Here is a 19,095-nt window from a genome sequence, read left to right as displayed (position 1 = left end):
AAATAGGTGTGGAGGTGGTGCCGCCGGAGTCGAACCACAAAGAGTTCTACCACATTCAACTTGTTCTACTTGTTTAACCGATTGTCATAAAATTTTGTACACACCTTGGAGTTCAAAGGGCTTAGAGTAGGTACCTTTAATCCCGAAAAAAGTGCAGTTTTCAAAGTATATATGATTGACACGATCAAAGCCGCGCGTAGAAGGAAGTTTAACCATAATTTCTGGAACTGTTATGTACTGTTCTGTAACTGTAATGTTTGCAATTACATCTAGTTATTTCAGAGGTATTTTCAAACAGGGCAATAAATAAATGACTTAAAAATTACTATATTGCACTGACTAGTTTAAGATGTATTAGGCAGTAGTGAAAAAATACGAACTATTTTTAACTAGTATATAGTCTGAAATAAGGATAGCTAGGTACATTAACAGTAATAGCTATATACTGACTTTAATATGAAAACTGGTGAAAGTAAACAAACTAGTAAAAAAGGATATCTATGAAATATGTCGTAAATTATCATACATGTACTGTATGAAACTTTTGTTTATCTGCGAATGAAACATAATTTATCAATGTTTGTCGTCGCCGATTTTTTATTTGTTCAGTCTTAATTTATTAAGGTCAAAAAGATTAAATTAGTAAGTTAGTTGTTTGACTTGCTGTGTAGATACCTATATGTAAACATATGTGTACAACTATTTAACATTGGTATAAGAATCACTCTTGTTAAACATCCTATGCATACACGGTCACGATGTTTAGTGAGGTGTTCGTAATACAGGCGTTTGAGCATACATTATTTTTATCTTTTGTGTGTATAAAAATAATAGAGCTTTATAAAATAGAATCAGGGATTTTTTCCTATTTAATTTAATTTAGGCTCTAATACCTAAATTTTTATCAACAATACAACAACACAGATCAAGATCTTTATATAAAGAAATGAAATATAACGTTTGAATTTTGTGAACGAAAATTCTTTATACTTGCATATTTGATTTATGCCGTTATATGGATAGCATGGCGTTCAAATTGGTGCTTACCGGAATATCGATATCCTATACCTTTGATAGCAATGAACATCGATATTTATCTCGTTAATTTTACCATAATATCCTTAACATATCATAAGCAACGTCTTTAACGATGAAAGTACACTAAAGTTAGGCTGAAAGGCAAGAAGCCAAGGTCGTAAAACACTATATAAAAAATAAGCAACGTCTACAGATAATAATAATATCAACTTTGTATTGTGGTGACTTGACAGGGACACTGACAAATGACAGATAACAGCATAGTAAACAAAACAACCGGTTACCGGTATGGTATTAACATTATTATCAACAATGAAACTTGTTAAAACAAAACATTATTTACTAGTTTTGCACTAAATGAGATTGCAATATAATAGTAAATCGTAGTAATATATTGGTACATACAGTATAATAAAACATATTAAAAGAAATATGGTAAAAGTGTAATTTAAACTATTTACAGTAAAAATATACGAAATGTCCGTCTTAGTTATAGCAATAGCCGCTGAAAGTGGCGTGCCTATATTTTCAAGAAAACGAGGCAACAGTGAAAATGTGAGTAATCGAATCTTATTTTCTCTAAGTTGAATAAACCCTTGCAGGTTCCACGACCAATACCCAATCTGAGATAGTATAGAAGTTAGATGTGCGATAAAAGTTTTAGTATGAAAATCTTTACATTGTCCACTGTATAACTCTTTTAATCTTTTTTTGTATATTTATAGATCCAATTTTCAACAATTGCATCACTTCATGGCATAAATATGTTCAGCAAATGCCATAACTTATCAGTGCTAAATACATTAGTTGATAATGGAAGTATCTTGTGGAAGGAGTTCTGTAAAAGGTATATTATATTTACTTTGAGTGATAACATAAAAATGACAGTCAAAGCTCATCATATCTATGTATATCAATGTATTTTTAAAATGTGCTCGATATTTCTATGGGGGAGCACATCTTCTACAAGTGTAACACAACAAACAGCAAACTTATACAGACATAATCTATTTGTTGTGGGTTAAAACATAGGTATTAGCAATTCATATCATACAGTATTTTTGTAACAAAAAAAATTAGACATACATGTCTTGTTATAATTTTACATCAAAATTATATAGTACTTTGTTTCAGTAATCACTGAAACAAAGTACTATATAATACTACTACTACTATATAGTACTACTATATAGTACTGAAACTGGATTGGACTGCCAGTACAGTGTACTTTATTTACTAATTACTTGCTTTATAATTGTTTTGATTAATAATTATTTTCATTTTTATATTATATGTCCCTTTTTTAGCATAACATTAATTGGTATAGTAACAGGTGGTCTCGAGTGCGATTTAGAACTTCTTTTGTCCTCAATTTATGATGCTATGATATTCTGCATCGGCAAGAAAGAACTGGAGAACTTGAAAAACTTAGACCAAATAAAAAGAGACCTGAGGCAGTGTTATCAAATCATTGATTGTCTTTTGGAGTCATTGGACCCTAATACAGTTCCACAAACTATGTTGGTGTTAGATCTCATTCCAAGTGTTTTATGCCCACAAGCACAGCAGTTACAGGTATTTATTTACTAATATTTTTTAATGCTATATTTAAAAAAATAGAGCAGACAAAGGGTCTGTTCATACAGACCGGCTCGGAGAGCATCGGCCCGCATTTTTCTTTTCACACAGACTGGATGGTATACGCTTGAAATTGACCGAAGTGGAGCCGCCAATTATTTCATATAGACCAGCTGGTAAAGATCTGAAAGCGGATGCACTCGCAATCGGAGCCTATCTGCACGAGGGAAAATGATCACACAGTCAGAGCGGGTCGGCTCCTCTTATTATTTCACATGAAGCGCGCGTAGTGACAAAAGAAGTTCACATACAAAAATAAACCTTAATACAATTAGGTACTCAAAACTCTGTTTCCAACGTGATAAAAATCTGCTCTCCTCTCCGAGCCGATCTGTGTGAAGACCCTAATAGATCTTTATTTTGACCCTTTAGCTAATGTATCCTAATTTATTATCTAAAAATTTAATTATGTATAGTTCGTGCCAAACTGCTAGTCCGTTCTGAAGTTGTTATAAGCAGTTGTAGTCATACAATTTATTATGACCATGCAATTCATATCTATATTCGATCGGACTAGCAGTTTTATGCGGACTATACTTCCTTGCCAAAATTTAACACAAATACCTTTGATCCAAATATTTGTGGACCCCTTAAATATTAGCATCTTATATCACTCCATTTTTTTTTAATCACTCACTATAATTTGTTTTCTATAAACAATAGTTACTTAGTTCAATTATGATACTGACTAATAAAAAATACTCATAGACAGTTTTGGACAATTACGCCGAGAAAGTAACTGGGCGATGGGCGTGTCTAAGCATACATGGACAGTTAGTGGCGACAAGTACAGATTTCTGCGAATTGGATCCCAGGGAGGCGAGATTGTTGCTCTTGCTAGCAGCTACACAGGATGGAGCCCCTTTAAGAGACACTCTCGTGTACTTACCGCATATGAGCCCCAATGTAAGTAGATTATAATTTATTACAAGAAAGTGCTTACTTGTAATTTGTACTGCTATTGTAATACAGTATTGGAATACATACCTACCTATTACCCATCTACTTTACTTCATTCAATAACTTAGTATTTGTTGATTTAAGATTCTACTACAAAATTACTCTTATTAATTTTCTTCAGGTTGCATTCAGAGCAGTGACGTGTAAGCTTCTAATGGATGTTTATATTCTGGTGATATGCGGTGCTACTCCTGCCTTAACAGAAATAGATGAGATCGTATTGCAATGCTGGGAAGTATATGCGCCCATAATCAAGGAAGCTAAGCTTGTATATCCTAGAAACTTCCCTGCAAGCATCAATTTCGAGCCTTGCTTACTAGGGTAGGTGTTTTTTACTACTATATTAACAAACAAGCTCTGTAAAAAACCCCTGAACAACTGAATACATTGGAGCTCCAGTGTGGATGATGGAAAATATAGTATAAATAACTTATCCCAAAGCATGAATAATGGTTACCTACATATAAAACAGGTCTTGAAATTAATTTAATTAACAGTTTACTAAGATTTTCTATCAAATGATCAAATGCGCGAACACCAAAACGTTAATTTTATGTCATGCACTTTTATTTCCATTTTTCAATGTACTTTTATGAATTTCATAAATTAGTACTGGTTAATGGTGTTTTTCTTTTTTAAGGATTCTCGTGATTAATATAAGTAAGCGACGATGCGTATTTTCCCGCCACCTTCACATATCAAATCAGAAAAGCAGAGGCATGTCGGGCGCACATCGGATGGATATCTTGAGGACCTTTTATGTTACTACTGCAAAAGACTTGATACCACAAGCAATTAGTAAAGATGAAGAGAAGAACAATTGTAAGTAGGCCATAAGGTCCTTTTATGTAATGTATCTTATATAAGTTGCCCTTGCGTAGATAACTAGTAAAAGTGATGCAAATTGCATATACTCTATGCAATAATAAATGTTTATTCTTCTATCTGTATGCATACCTGCTTCTCTTTACTTTATATATGGCATTTTGTAATAATCATGCAATAATTATATTCAGCTACTGTGGATGCTTTGCCTGGGATGGTAGAGACTTATTGGTGCTCTGAATATCACAAATGCCACGCCCAAAGGTCTGGAAACCTATTCTGTTGCGCACTATATGCTCCAACAGTGCCTACTCATACAACTAGGTAAGATTTTAATTATAGTTAACTTTAATAATTAATAAACTTTAATAGGGAATCAATAAACGCCACACTAAGAAACTCTTATCTACTGTATGCATTACATACCTACAAATTTTTAAATGATAATTTTGTGCTTCTTTAAAATGAAAATTACTTAAGTAACATTGTTTATCTTTACAGATTAATTACAGGACAAATACTACAAGAGCTGGCTGCCAACAAAGATATACATTGGTAAAAAACCTTATGAACCATAATGATTCCGTCCATGTGTGTAGGTAGTAAGAGACAATAAATAATACTCATATATGTCTTTTAATTGTTTAATACCAGTATCCGAGCATTCCACTCTAAACACAAGCAGTGCCAATTGCAATAAGTTAGTCTAAATTGGTTTCTTATTTAAATAAGTCACTAGGAAGGCAATTTTGTTTATCACCCAATACACATACAACATGATACGCCGCGTATATAAATAATTTTGGTCCAACCCATGATCTACATAAAATAGTTATTGTTATAACGCCACACTTATTTTACAATACAATACAATGGTAATGGGACCAAGAGCTTTCACACATAATGTATTGATTTGGAATTTATTTCTTGAGCACTACAAAACAAAATATAACAAATAATGGTAGAAATCGCAAACTTAGTGACGACACATCCGACTTAACATCAAGGGAAAAATTTGTGTGACCTTATGCAAGTCACATTTAGCGTATTGAAGTATATATTTATTTTAAAACATAGTATGCAAATGCCCTTGACTGTATACACCTTTCAAATCTGTGGTCCATTGTTTTTATGATTTGAACTTTAAGTCAAAACACCAAGCTGCTATTCCATAGCATTATTTTAGTAACTGGATGTTTCATTTTTCAAAGTACAGCATAAATACATCATACAGAATCAATATGAGGTAAACATGTTTGAAATATTTTAGGCCTATGTAAACTTTTTAGAAAATAGTTTTATTACACAAATGACTTAATACAAAACAATCATTATATATACGCGGTCATATGACGGTCATACAATAATTTGTTTTACAAACATTTAACAAATAGTGACCTTCTTTACACTACTTATATATACATTTCGTGACTACAAGATGCTTTGTGGTTAAAAATATTGTAAACTCGACGATTTCTTTTATTCGAATACACAAATATAATTGAGATTGAAACATGTAGTCTAACCTTTTAATTTCATTATGAACTACACCATGATTATTGCATTTATCAAGTTCAATGGTTATCAACATTTCAATAGTTTGTATACAGTACAAAATCCGAAAATAAATTATTCTTTCTGTAACCTGAAAAAAGGGCAATTAAAATGATTTACCATTTATATTCTAGAATTTTCCAAGTTAATCAGCAAGAGATGTAATGCAATTATCAATAATGAACAATTTTGTGAATTTGTATGTTCTTTCGCCACTATATAAAAATAGGAATTCTTGTCTGCCAACCATAAAACGATTAAAAGTGAAATATGACACAATATGAGAAAAATACAAAATAATTAATGGGTACAGATCTGACTACTATAACAAAGATTCTGATAGAAATATGCGCATTTAATAATGAATATTATTTTTTTAGTTTTATTTTAAATTATAAAATATTCAAAAAGTTATCACAGGGTTCAAGAAACACGTTTGTAAGTGAACAAAATTACGAGGAAGTCGTAAATTAACTGAAATATTATAAAATGTCGTTACGAAGCATTAAGATGACTAAAAACATGTGAATATCGGAAACTCTGGTTCCTATACACTAAGATAGTGGTTAGTGCCACTATATAACCTTGTTTTGTGTGACATTAAAATAAATAAAACCATTATTCAGCGTCATTAGCTAAAACATACAGGAAATATGTTTTCATAAAAAAAATATTTAACGGAATAGCCAGCAAATAAGCCAGCTACTATAGGATTTAAAAAAAGATAAGAAAGGTTCTTCATCTGCATATCGGTTAGAGTGAAATTTCATAACAAATCGTTAATCAATTTAAAAGCATCGATTATTTGCTTAAGTAAAAGAAAAAAGTTACGACTGATTGAATATAAAGTCCCTAATTTTTGATTTATCTGAATCTCAAATCTTTGGCACAGATTACTTTTAATATTTCTTTTATGAAACAATACTAATGTTATTGGTAATTCACATGATTGTTATTTTTAACGTACATTTGATCATTCCCTTTCCTTTAGATCTTTGTAGATGGTTTGTTATGTTCATTTAAGTTAAGCCATAAAATAGAATGGCTATAACATTTGCATTATTTTACAAAAATCCACTTATTGTAAATTGAATTCTTCTCCAAGCATTATTTGAGGCAATATGTATCATATGTGCTTACTTATACGTCAGTTAAAGAGTGGGATACAACATAAATTTTATCATATGACTTAGACCAATTGTGATTGTTAAAAATAATAATATCTACACAATATTGTTTGTATAACAAATAACAATATAAGAAAAATCAGTATGTCATGCATTAAATTGAAGCATCTGTAAAAACTGTACAAATAAAATGAGGTGGGTATAAAATGTGATACATTAAAGCGGGTATTTATTTGATTTATTTGTCAGTGTTTTCATCGAGACGACAAGGTCATGAAATCGCACCCAGTTTGACAAAACTGATATTATAGATAGATATAACACATTAATATTAGTCATTACATAAAAGTACTAACTGAATCCATCAATTCCAAACAGGATGCACATTTATACTACATTTTATCACATAACACTATAGCTGATATGATTTGGCTCCCAATTAGTTTCTCATAGCAAACTTGCGTGATTAGAGATATACACTCAAACTAATACTGTTAACTAGCTAACTTGAGGCTTCCATTGGCAAAGTACTTAAACTATTTGAATGACATTCTACTCTGAGGTCTTATCTTACATATGAGCTGCTGAATTAGGTCGTATATTTTTAGTGAAGGCCCCACTTTCATTTCTAATAGCTCTATTATCTCGTCCTTACTTAGTTGAATTAACATCGCACCATTTATATGGCTGAAATTAACGCAGTAGGTTTGACAGTCGTTAATTGTAAGGAACTTTGCAACGTCCGCAGTAGTCCAGTTTTCAGGCTCCAGGGCATTTAGAACTTCTAAGGGCACAGAGGTATTGACTAGTCTAGGTATCACTTTCGAGTCCATGCTATCATCTTCACTGGATGCTATATTAGACGAACTTGGCGGAGCATCCTGAGGATATTTAGCTGTAGTTGTAGGTGTATTCTGAAAATTATAAACAGACAGTGTGAGATTAAATATAAATTAAATATTACATTACATTAATCTTTAGCATTACAATTTGTCAGCCCCTTGCTGGTTGGGCAAAGGTTCCCTCTTAAAGCGAGTGGAGTATAGGCTACGGTCCACCACGGTGAACAACTGGAAATCGGTAGATTTCAGCCTTGAGAACTGTTATTTTTTAACTGTTACTTATCCATGTTGTCTCACGTTGATTTCCTTCACCGATAATTCAAACTATAATATATATTTTTAATACGCACATAACTTTGAATTATCTGTCTGGAATTCAACCCCACCCCCTATTGAGTTATATATAAAATTCTTGTGTCACAAAGTTAGTTACCGTACTCCTCCGAAACGGCTTTACTGATTTTCACCAAATTTTATATGCATATTCAGTAGGTCTGAGAATCGGCTACTATCTAATTTTCATACCCCTAAGTGATAAGGGTTGTTCACCCTTAACATTTTTTTATTTATATGGCAACACAACGTTTGCCGGGTCAGCTAGTTTATATATATAAATCCCTTACCGAAGTATCGCTCTGACTGGTGTCTTCGAGCCTGTCGTCGACGACTTCCTGGAACCGAATCTTCATTTCCACCTCCATTTGGACCATCTCCGTCCTTTTTCCGTCCTCTGTACGAGACTCTGGATCAGGAAATGCCTCAGGCATACTGAGCGGGGATAGATTCTTACCATCGCCCATGTCGCTGTTCTGCGAGCTGTCCTCCGTTATAGTCGGTGGATGCTGCGCTTTCGCTGTGAACGAACAGGACAATTATTACATTCTTATGGTTGATATTAAAATATTCCTGGTTATTACTGCCATGCCTGTGCACACAAACATAATCAAATATCCGAATAGATGGCAAACATTAGCACACATTTACATTATCAACACATCGCACACATCTTTGTGAATATTAGATTGATTTTTTGATAAATAAGTAGGTTTCCTTACAACGTTTACTTTCATCACTATTATTACAAATAACTCATTTATCATCCCTTATTAATATTCCCCATCTAATCTTAGTACATAGACACAAAGACATTGCCACAATTGACTTATATATGCTTAGCTGGTTATGGAACCCAGATATGTCTGATATCAACGATTTACCGGGCCATCACCATCATAGAAAAGTCCGAACGTCCGCTCCGAATATAGAAACGAGTCGCGTCGCAATAGCAAATTATAGACATTAGCGGGACGAAGACGGCGTGGGACCCGTCACCCGTCCGCTGTCCGCTCCGCTCACTTATACATAGCAGCGTTAGTGTGTCCTTACTGTTGCTACGGAGTACATGGTTGTAGTTGTGTTGGACCGCATTGGCTCTCTGACAACACCTGTGCACAACAACTTCAGAACGGACTAGAAGCTTGGCACTGACTGTACACAAGCGTCCGTGCTGTGCGTCCACAGCCACTAGTCGTACTCCACAGCCTGCCGTCGCAACTAGCAGTGCTGACGTCACACCGGTACAGTACACTCAGGTCGTTTGTCCACCGCACCGTCGCCGAGCCAATAACGAGAACGAGATTATATCGGGCTGAGTTTAATACGTCGTGACAGCGATAGTTTGTCCACCGCGATCGATATCGGCAATTTATTTTGTTCCAGATGTCGAGCATGTGACGACAGTGAGTGTATGGACACGTTCCAACGTGTTTTATATTGCCGGCACATCGGCCTGTCAATATCTCGGTATCGATCTAGCGCTCACGCCGATCTACTCGAAATATCGGCGGCCAGGATGACGGTGCTCTGGTGACGGACGTGCGGTGGACAAGCGTCTACAGTAAATGTATGTACGCTACTTCGGCGCCGTCATTAATTATCGGTATCGGATCGGTGACGGTGGCCAAACAGCGCCAGGGCTCACCGGGCGGCACCAGCCCACAGCCTCTGGTCGTACTCCACCGCCGGCCGTCACTGGGCAGCTAGCGTCAGCTAGCTAGCTAGACGTCACGCCGGTACAGTACACTCACCGGGCCTCCGTCGCCGTCGCAGCGGCTTGGCGGCGGCGCGCTTGGCGGGCGGCGCGGGCTGCAGCGGGCCCTCCAGCCGGTGCCCCACCGCGCGGCACCAGCCCACCGGGTACACGTCCGTGCTGTGCGCCCACAGCCACTGGTCGTACTCCGCCCCCCATCCGTCGAAATGCACCTAGTAAGTAAACAGATTAAGTGTATAATGTATATCATGGAAAAGGGTACAATGCTGCAGTAGCATTTTCTTTAGCAATACACAAATCCACACCGGACACGATACTTCTATTTAAAAAATATATACAGTATTATTTTTCGGGATCAAAGGTATAGTTCGCGTAAAACTGCTAGGCCGCTCTGAATATAGAAATAAATCGCGTCGCCATAGCAAATTGTATGACTACACCAGCTCACAACTTCAATGCGGACTAGCAGTTTGGCGTGGACTATACCTATGTCCTTTTCTGAAACCCTGACAACGTGTGTACAAAATTTCATGACAATCGGTTATCTAGTTAAGGCGTGAAAGTGTAGCAAACAAACTCACATTCGCATTTAAAACATTAGAAAGAATTATCCAATCAATACAATCCTACCTTGAGCAAGTCAGCAACAACCCTAGCGACGGTAGCGACGCAGACGAGCCGCGGGTCCATCAGGTCGGCGCACTCGAGCCGCATGCCGGCCACGAAGCCGTGCGAGACCACGTGGCCGCGCGCGCCGAACACCGCGCGCGGCGCCGCCACCGCGCCCGTCTCGCGCAGGTGCTCCTCCCACGAGAAGCGCTCCGCTGTGTACCTGTAAGCCATTAACGACCACATTAGGGAACATACGTTTTCAAGGTGGCAGAACCCTTTGTGGTTCGACTCCGGCGTCACCACCGCCACACCTATTTCTACCTAATAACAGCAGTGTTAAGCGCTGCTATGTTCCGGTTTGAAGAGTGTGGTAAGGGAGACATACTTTTCCGAGGCGTTCCAGCTTTGTCCTCAGGGGTAGCGGCGTATCTGTGGCCGACCTCAGGTAGGAATATCTAATCCTATCTGGGGTTGATTACGGATGTTCATGGGCGGCAGTAGCCACTTACCATCAGGTGAGAATAGATTGAGGATTTTGCTTAAGATTAATCTAGGTTTTATTATACATATACTTTTCTACAACGCAGTATCATGTACTTACCCATTTGGAGGAATAAGTGGTATGTTATTAGCTTGCGCGAACCCGACGGGGAATATGCAAGGAGATCTTTCATGATAGCAGAACCAATCGGCTCCCGTCACTTCGGCGGGGTAGCAATCAATCCTTATCATCATGTAGCCGTCGTTAAGGATCTGCATGACTGTGGCCGCACAAACCGCTGACAGGTTCAAAGGGTCGATTGCTTCTATCTTCTCTCCTTCAGAAAATAATGGCACCTCGATGGTTGGATATTTATAAAACAACTCTGGCACGGTATCGTTGGGCAAGATCCTTCCAGCAGCAACCCTTTGACAGTAGCTCTGCGGGGCATCTAAGGGATGTCCAATCGTAAATGCCCATCCCACTGGATGTATCAACGGTGAATCCTCATGACACCAAAAGCCGTTGTCTTCTGGGGAGCTGTCATAATATTTCACATGCAACCGTTTTCCTACTATTTCGCTTACGGTTGCTACCTGTAATATATTTTTTTTAATAATGAAATAAAATTATTATCAATTGAATTCTATGTGTAAAAAAAAACAAAAATAAATAATTTCAATTATTATCCTTGAAAATCTATGCAACAAAAAATCTTTTTGACATGCAATAAATTCAATCTTTCTATGTACATGTCATACAACAGTATGATATACACAGAATTCTATTAAAGTCGCACACAACTCGCCTATCATGATGGTGTGGGACAAATTTATTTTTGAGTTTATTTATTTTTTGTTTTAAAAAAGAACCAGGTTTACTGTAAAGCCAATTTTAATAAACTTAAATATACAAGACCTTTACTTGTGAAATCCTGTTCTTGTCAACAACTTCCATGATGCAGCCAACTGAAAATCTTGACACAAGACTTTCATGTAGTTTAGTGTAAAAGTTGGCCGGTAATGTACGAGCACCAGTTAACTGACGGACTAAGAATCTGCAAAAAAAAAAAAACTTTTTTTAAAACTGATTTTTCATCAATATTTACCATGCATTTTACCATGCTTAGATAAGAGGTAAAATGTACAAAACACTTCAACAAAACCACCTTGTCATTTAAACAGTAATTAAGCTTATATTTTGTAATCTTTTGCCTATACAAAGTTACGACAGTATTCCTATTAATAATATTTTAAAAAATGACTAATAATTATGTCTGCTGTTTAAAATACCAAAATATAATGGTACAGAAACTCACGTCAAAACATTTGAACAAAAATACTCACTTCTTCCAATCTGTATATTTGTCAGCTATGCTGCGCGGTGGAATGATAGGTTTGCCACGAGTTGCGCACCAACCGACAGGATGTACCTCTGAACAACATAGATTTACCCAGAAGTCTTTTGAGTCATCACTTCCACATCCCTCATATCGTAAAAGCCCCATGTAGCCTTTTACCTGTATCATAAGATAGTTGTCATTAAATTAAATATAAAAAAATACGTGTGGCACTCGGAGACTGCCGCGGTAAAGCTATTGCATAGCATTTTTTATCAACTTATGCAAATTGCAAGCGTGATATTTCAAAAAGTCATTAACCCGTCAACTGGCGTGTGCGCCCCGGGGCGCACAGATCGCTACTAAAAAGTATCACCGCTGTGCCGGTCGGAGTGGGGGGTGTTAGGTTTTTTTCGTTACGGAATTTCTGGATTCGGTCTCCACGCTCAAGGCCCGCGATAGAAGCTATGCAATAGCTTAAAAACATCAACATTTAAATTCCTTAAACGTAAGTTAAGCAAGGGTGGGTGCGGACGAAAATTGGATGGGTGACCGCAAGTGGCAAAAACATATTAAACTATCAGTCGTAATGTACATTAAAATTATTAAAACGTACGTTAAGCAATGGTGGGCTCGGTCGAAAGTCGGATGGGTGACCGCTAGTGACAAAAATATATTAAAAAAACAGTTGTAATCAACATTCAAATTACTAAAACGTAAGTTAAGCAACGTTGGTCGAGGTCGGATGTTGGATGGGTGACCGCTAGTGACAAAAACATTAAAATAACAGTTGTAATCAACATTAAAATTACTAAAACTTAAGTTAAGCAACGTTGGTCGAGGTCGGATGTTGGATGGGTGACCGCTAGAGACAAAACCATTAAAATAACAGTTGTAATCAACATTCAAATTACTAAAACGTAAGTTAAGCAACGTTGGCCGAGGTCGGATGTTGGATGGGTGACCGCTAGTGACAAAAACATTAAAATAACAGTTGTAATCAACATTAAAATTACTAAAACTTAAGTTAAGCAACGTTGGTCGAGGTCGGATGTTGGATGGGTGACCGCTAGTGACAAAAACATATTAAAATAGCAATTGTAATCAACATTTAAATTACTAAGACGTAACTTAAGCAACGTTTGTCGAGGTCGGATGTTAGATGGGTAACCGCTAGTGACATAAACATATTAAACATCAGTCTTAATCAACATTGTTGTTAAAAAATAAAATTTAAAAAAAATATGTATTACTGCCATCTGTTTTCAAGTTGACGAATTAAGGTGTTAGGAATTTTCGTTACGGATTTTCTCGATTCGGTCGCCGCGCTCAAAGCCCGCGATAAAAGCTATGCAATAGCGTAAAAATAACACCGACACACAACCTCCACAATTAAATTCTAAGTTATGGAAGATATTAGTATGTAGACAATAGCAATCAGCAAATATGCCAAAAAAACCCTAGATTTATACATACAACCCTAGATATAGCATAATTATATTGCCCTTTAATGTTTACAGAAACATTATATGGATAAAAAAATATATTTAAATTATGGCAAAAATGAGTTGTTATACTTATTTTATTAAAACTCGTAAAAATCAACAAATTGGGTTTAATGAGAAGCTTACCTTTAAAACTGTGGCTACCCAAAAGTAGTCATTCAACTTTTCAGAATTATTTTCACATTCTGAATTTTTTACTTCAACTTTCATGCCTTCAAATGTGCAAATCTCATGCAGTGGAGCGTGCTTAAATAGGTTGACGGGAGCAGCAAGAAAATCACAACCAAATAATTCATCTTTCCATTCATAACTATTTGCAATCAATGCAGCTGACTTCTTCACGGGCCCTGCCTGAAAAGTGATAATTACAATATTATTATGATTTATTTATATCGCAACTACATTTTTTTCTTATAGCAACATTTAAAAGAGTCGTTACTCAAAATTATTAATTAGCTTTTTTTTTGCAGGAATTTTATTTTTTTAAGCAAAATATGACAACTTCAATTGCTTTTATACAATGGGTAAGCGAAAAATAAATAAGGGTTTACGTTTGTTCAACTGTGAGTGACGGAACACAATCAAGACTGTGGTGCGAAAATGATGACACTAGTTTCAATGTTTCGTTTTGACTTGGATAAGGAATAGACAAATTACTCATTCTTTTACATCACTCAGCAAGAATAAAACAAAACTGTTTTAAGGAGGTTGTGGTACAAAACAAAAAATGTTGATGCAATATTGAAGTAAAACTTTCCTGAAGTATGATGATTTTTAAACAATGGTGGTAGGCCCACAGGTCACTAAAGAGTACAGGAAACTCCTATTGGCTATGAGTGTAAGAAGCATTTCTTATTATACCTCTAAAGTAATGAGTTAATAACACAATAAATAAAATTTTATAAAATTAAAATGCACTTTCTATGACTATATTGCCACTATGACAGTTTGTAAGACAATTCATAGCACGACTAATGAGCTAGCTCCATCGTACATATTCTGCCTAATAACAAAAGTGTAAGGCATCATTGTATTTTGATTTAACCATTCCAGACTGAACCATTCCAGTTAAATCATCAAGGGTAGCAATGCATCTATATGTTCACTATCCTTAGGTAGGATTTCAATCCAATGCCAATTTACAATAGAGAGAGAGATGTCTCTCTCTCAAAAAAACACAAAGTCTACATCATTTTCAAAAGTTCACCATACGCCATACCTGTAATTCATTAAACGTGGCCTGCCAATGCTGTAGTTGGGGCAAAGGTTCCAAAGGTATTAAACCAGCCATGTGTTCAGTCCCTTCCATTAGTTTGAATTTCCAGGTACAATTACGTCGTCTTGTACTACTAAAACTGCATCTCAAAGAACAAAACTTGTTGTTACGGTAATAGAATTGACCGCGAAGACCCACACGTCCGCACAATTCACATATTGCTGAAATTGATTTAAAACACACAGCTAAACATTGTCTTTATTATTGGTCTATTATTATATGAGTATGAGACACAGTCATGAGTTTATCATAATCAATCCAAGCTTCCCATATTTAAGTTGCATGTATTCATGTAAATTATTCTACAATATAATTATATACTATATGTTCCTATAAACAGTTTTGATTGCTAGTAGAACAATGTTCAACGCTGATATATTCCAGTTTGAAGTGTGTTAAGGAAGACAGACTCGTACTTATCCAAAGTATCATAACTTCTCCTCAGGAGTAGCAACGCAACTCTTATCGTCCGCAAACACTAACAGGCACACTAACACAGCTATGTGGCCATGGGGGAGAGCATGCAGTGTAGGGGTGCCGAAGGGATCCCACACTGTCTTGGTCCGCTGATATCTACAATTTGCTGTTTGGCACAGACAATACCAACCTAAGGCCTTATGGTCTGGTCAGAGGTTGATTAATGGGAGGTAGTAGCAATTTACCATCACATGTTTTAAATTCTCTTTTGCTTCTTTAATATTACACAATATATATATGTATATGCTAGCTTTGAAGGTAGGGCTCTCAACAAACTCTAGGAACCACCAGAAAATACTCTACTAGAAAAAACAATATTATATGCAGCAATCACTTATTAAAGTTTATGAACCATAGAATAACAAAAGTCAATGTTACAATAATTCTTTGTTTACGAAATTTACAACAAGTTAATGCAAATATAAAATTAAAATGAATATTTAAATCTACTTAACCATGACTTTTGTATTATGATATGAAGAACTTTAATCCCTAAGACATAAATGATCAACATTATGATAAAACATTCTTACATAGTACAATAAGAAATACTTTATTTAAGCTTAGTTTAACACAGAAAAGAAGTGCAGTCAGTGCAGTGTCAAATTTATAAACAACATGAACCCATTACATACCGAAACTATCCTTTTCCAATGGAATTACAGATAAATCATCAACTACAGAATTATCATCAGTAGTATCGTTATTTTCCTTCAAGTTTCTATCACTGCCGGCATTGTAGAAAGCCATATTTAGAAGACAACACACTAATACAATAAAACGTCGATGTAAACACTACAATATTCATGACGAAAGTTTACTATGCTGCAAAATGTACAGTAGATAACTTTGTATAAATAAAAAACTACTAACATGTATTTTTAATTATACTTAACTACTTCAAGGCGTTCTTGCCTCAGAAAGTAACAATACAAAATTATTTTAGCCAAACTGCTGCCAGCTACAGCTAAATCCATAGAACACATAATTTCTATAAATTAGAAACAGACAGACATCACAGAATACCTATACTCCTAACCGAGGAACAGACATATTATCAATGTTGCCAGAATTACAGTAAAACTTTATTGTGAGTTTGAATATTTAACATCTAATGATCTTACTACGAATACAACTAATATTTAAAAATCAAGTGAAAAATTATTCATTTTATTAACAAATAACATTAGGCCTGCTCTTTAAAATGTTATTTTTTTAATTAACATATATACAGGTTGTCCCGTAAGTACCACGACAAACTTGGGGAGAGAACATAGGTGAGGGTCTGACCTCTCTGGGGAAAAAAAAACCTTAATAAAAGTGTCACCATTTTTGCACTATCAATTGTTTTAGATTTTTTGAGAAATTCTGCCCTCTACATCTTTCGTTAGCTGCGTGTACAAATTTGGTGATGCAGGGTCCATTTTTTCTGGTAAGTACTATCATACTATCAGATAGTTGGTTTGGTTGGTTGCTTGGAACTGATCTGATGATGGACCCAGCAGGTGCATGTTTCATTAGTAAATCCCTCGAGTTTGGGCTAAATTTGTAAGAGATCTACCACCCATATCCTGGCTCCATCATCAGATCAGTTCCAAGATGTCAAATTATGGTATTGTCATTCAAATTACATACATGTACGAAGTTTCACTTCGAAACGACCCTTCAAAGTAGGTAAAAATTGATTACTTAATTATTTTTTTCCAAATGAAGAATGATATTTTTAAGTGTGTAACTAGGTAATAATGTGATTTAGTACTGCTTGACACGTTGTGAGTCGGTAGAAACCGTAATTTAACTAAAAACTCGATCATTACATTTTAGTTGGTTTCAGTCCCTTTCATGCAAAAACGGCTTTAACTTTTTTTCTTCAACTTTAAATAGTAAGTGTGGTACCTTTTTGAAATCTCTATTAATTGGACATATTTTTTTGCGCAATGAACACTTATAGTCCAGTACGTTATTTTTTCAACGCGACGAGTCAAAGTTGAGGGAAAAATAGTAAAAAAGTTAAAATCTAAAAATATCCCTATTTTTTTCATGGTTCCTTTCCATCTTTTAACCAATTTACATTCAAATATGATAGACCAACTATCTGATAATATTTAACAGAAGAAATAAACACTGCATCGCTAAATTTGTACATGCAGTTAACAAAAGAAAATGAAGAGGGCTGAATTTCTCAAAAAATCTAAAACAATTGGTAGTGCAAAAACGGTGACACTTTTACAAATATATTTTTTAACCGACTTTAAAAAGAAGGTGGTTATCAATTCAGCCGGTATCTTTTTTATGTATGTACACGAATTACTCCGCCGTTAGTGGACCGATTTTAATAATTCTTTTTTTATTGTGTAGAGACGAGCTGGAAGTTGGTCCCATTTAAATATGGTTAGGATCCATCGATGGGTTCTGGAGAAAATGAGGGGAACTCCTCCACCCATGTAAATATAACAGCCATAACTTCGCCGTTTTGAACCTATTTTAATGCCTTTAATTTCGTGTGTGGACAATTGCTACAAGTTGGTCCCATTTAAATATGATGAGGATCAGAGTGGGTTCTGGAGACAAAATATGTAACTCCTCAACCGAAGGGAATAATTCAGTTGTGATTGAAGATATTTGATGTAGGTTCTAATAAAATTGCAAAGCCAGTTCATCATTGACTATTTAGTTAGGTTAGGTGGGAACATATATGAAAATATAAAGTCGGCGCTCATATTAGACACGCTGTTTACATCGTTATCCAACGAAATATATTGAGCGCCGATTTCAGAAATATGTACTAAACCAACATTTATTTGAATAATTTTTTACTTTGTAGTGACATAGAAGGCGGTTGTATTTTTTGTTATATTTTTTTTTCTCAGAGAGGTCGGACCCTCACCTATGTTCTCCCCAAGTTTGTCGTGGTACTTACGGGATACCCTGTATATGATATCGCTATTATCATATTTATCGGTATCTATATGTTTCCTAATATGGTCTTCTCCATAGAAGAGAATGGTCTTCTCCTTTTTATATACCTAATTATTATTTCAAGAAAATTCGCAAAAAAGCAATAAAATTGTTTATATTGGCAATAATCATGAGTATTAGGGTTCCAGCAGATATACTACTTTTAGTTTCGAAGATCCTGCCAGGCGAGGACTCAAACGCTTTTAATGCAGATCGCGCCGCTCGAGTTTAAATGATTACTGAATGCGAATAATGCGATACAACTACAGCTCTATCAAAACACGTTTAATACCTACATAAACCTACATTTTCGGTACCACGTTCGAATGCACCCAATGGAAAAAAACGTGATAAACATTGATGCAATCACCAAAACGAGAATCACTGATGCTCAAAATACCGTGGCGTGTGAC

At 35.5% G+C, this 19,095-nt stretch overlaps 2 protein-coding genes across 3 annotated transcripts; one reads left to right on the top strand and one right to left on the bottom strand.

The window, feature by feature from the left end:
- Window positions 1-985: 985 nt before the first annotated feature.
- On the top strand, window positions 986-5,095 carry fy (fuzzy planar cell polarity protein-like protein). The gene is made up of 8 exons (XM_073083188.1): window positions 986-1,593; window positions 1,764-1,885; window positions 2,346-2,613; window positions 3,385-3,582; window positions 3,758-3,957; window positions 4,277-4,458; window positions 4,653-4,785; window positions 4,963-5,095. Exons 1-8 carry the CDS (start codon window positions 1,516-1,518, stop codon window positions 5,018-5,020), a joined length of 1,239 nt encoding a protein of 412 aa, XP_072939289.1. The 5' UTR covers window positions 986-1,515; the 3' UTR covers window positions 5,021-5,095.
- Window positions 5,092-16,763, bottom strand: LOC140749931 (polycomb protein Sfmbt). 2 transcript variants are annotated; one of them, XM_073083187.1, is made up of 10 exons: window positions 16,360-16,763; window positions 15,191-15,408; window positions 14,098-14,322; window positions 12,474-12,646; window positions 12,052-12,184; window positions 11,248-11,723; window positions 10,665-10,866; window positions 10,072-10,246; window positions 8,608-8,837; window positions 5,092-8,056 (listed from the first exon to the last, which is right to left on the bottom strand). In XM_073083187.1, exons 1-10 carry the CDS (start codon window positions 16,472-16,474, stop codon window positions 7,679-7,681), a joined length of 2,325 nt encoding a protein of 774 aa, XP_072939288.1. In that variant the 5' UTR covers window positions 16,475-16,763; the 3' UTR covers window positions 5,092-7,678. The 2 variants fall into 2 exon arrangements, with proteins under 2 accessions (XP_072939288.1, XP_072939287.1); XM_073083186.1 differs by having other exon boundaries at window positions 12,046-12,184; window positions 16,360-16,762.
- Between the last annotated feature and the right edge of the window lie 2,332 nt (window positions 16,764-19,095).

This window comes from Epargyreus clarus, unplaced genomic scaffold, assembly GCF_041222505.1.
Source record: "Epargyreus clarus isolate Ecla_fem2 unplaced genomic scaffold, WU_Ecla_fem_2.2 ptg000018l, whole genome shotgun sequence".
NCBI lineage: Eukaryota > Metazoa > Arthropoda > Insecta > Lepidoptera > Hesperiidae > Epargyreus > Epargyreus clarus.
The sequence above is the reverse complement of the archived record's forward strand: the minus strand, read 5'-3'. Positions and strand labels throughout refer to the sequence as shown.

Excerpts from the sequence above, each read along its gene's own strand:
- fy (XM_073083188.1), top strand. The coding sequence starts at position 1,516 with ATGTCCGTCTTAGTTATAGCAATAGCCGCTGAAAGTGGCGTGCCTATA. Across the intron at positions 3,958-4,276 it reads TTCGAGCCTTGCTTACTAGG|GATTCTCGTGATTAATATAA; the intron begins GTAGGTGTTTTT and ends TTCTTTTTTAAG. Across the intron at positions 4,786-4,962 it reads GTGCCTACTCATACAACTAG|ATTAATTACAGGACAAATAC; the intron begins GTAAGATTTTAA and ends TTATCTTTACAG.
- LOC140749931 (XM_073083186.1), bottom strand. The coding sequence starts at position 16,474 with ATGGCTTTCTACAATGCCGGCAGTGATAGAAACTTGAAGGAAAATAAC. Across the intron at positions 12,185-12,473 it reads AAATATACAGATTGGAAGAA|ATTCTTAGTCCGTCAGTTAA; the intron begins GTGAGTATTTTT and ends TTTTTTTTGCAG. Across the intron at positions 11,724-12,045 it reads ACAGGATTTCACAAGTAAAG|GTAGCAACCGTAAGCGAAAT; the intron begins GTCTTGTATATT and ends AATATATTACAG.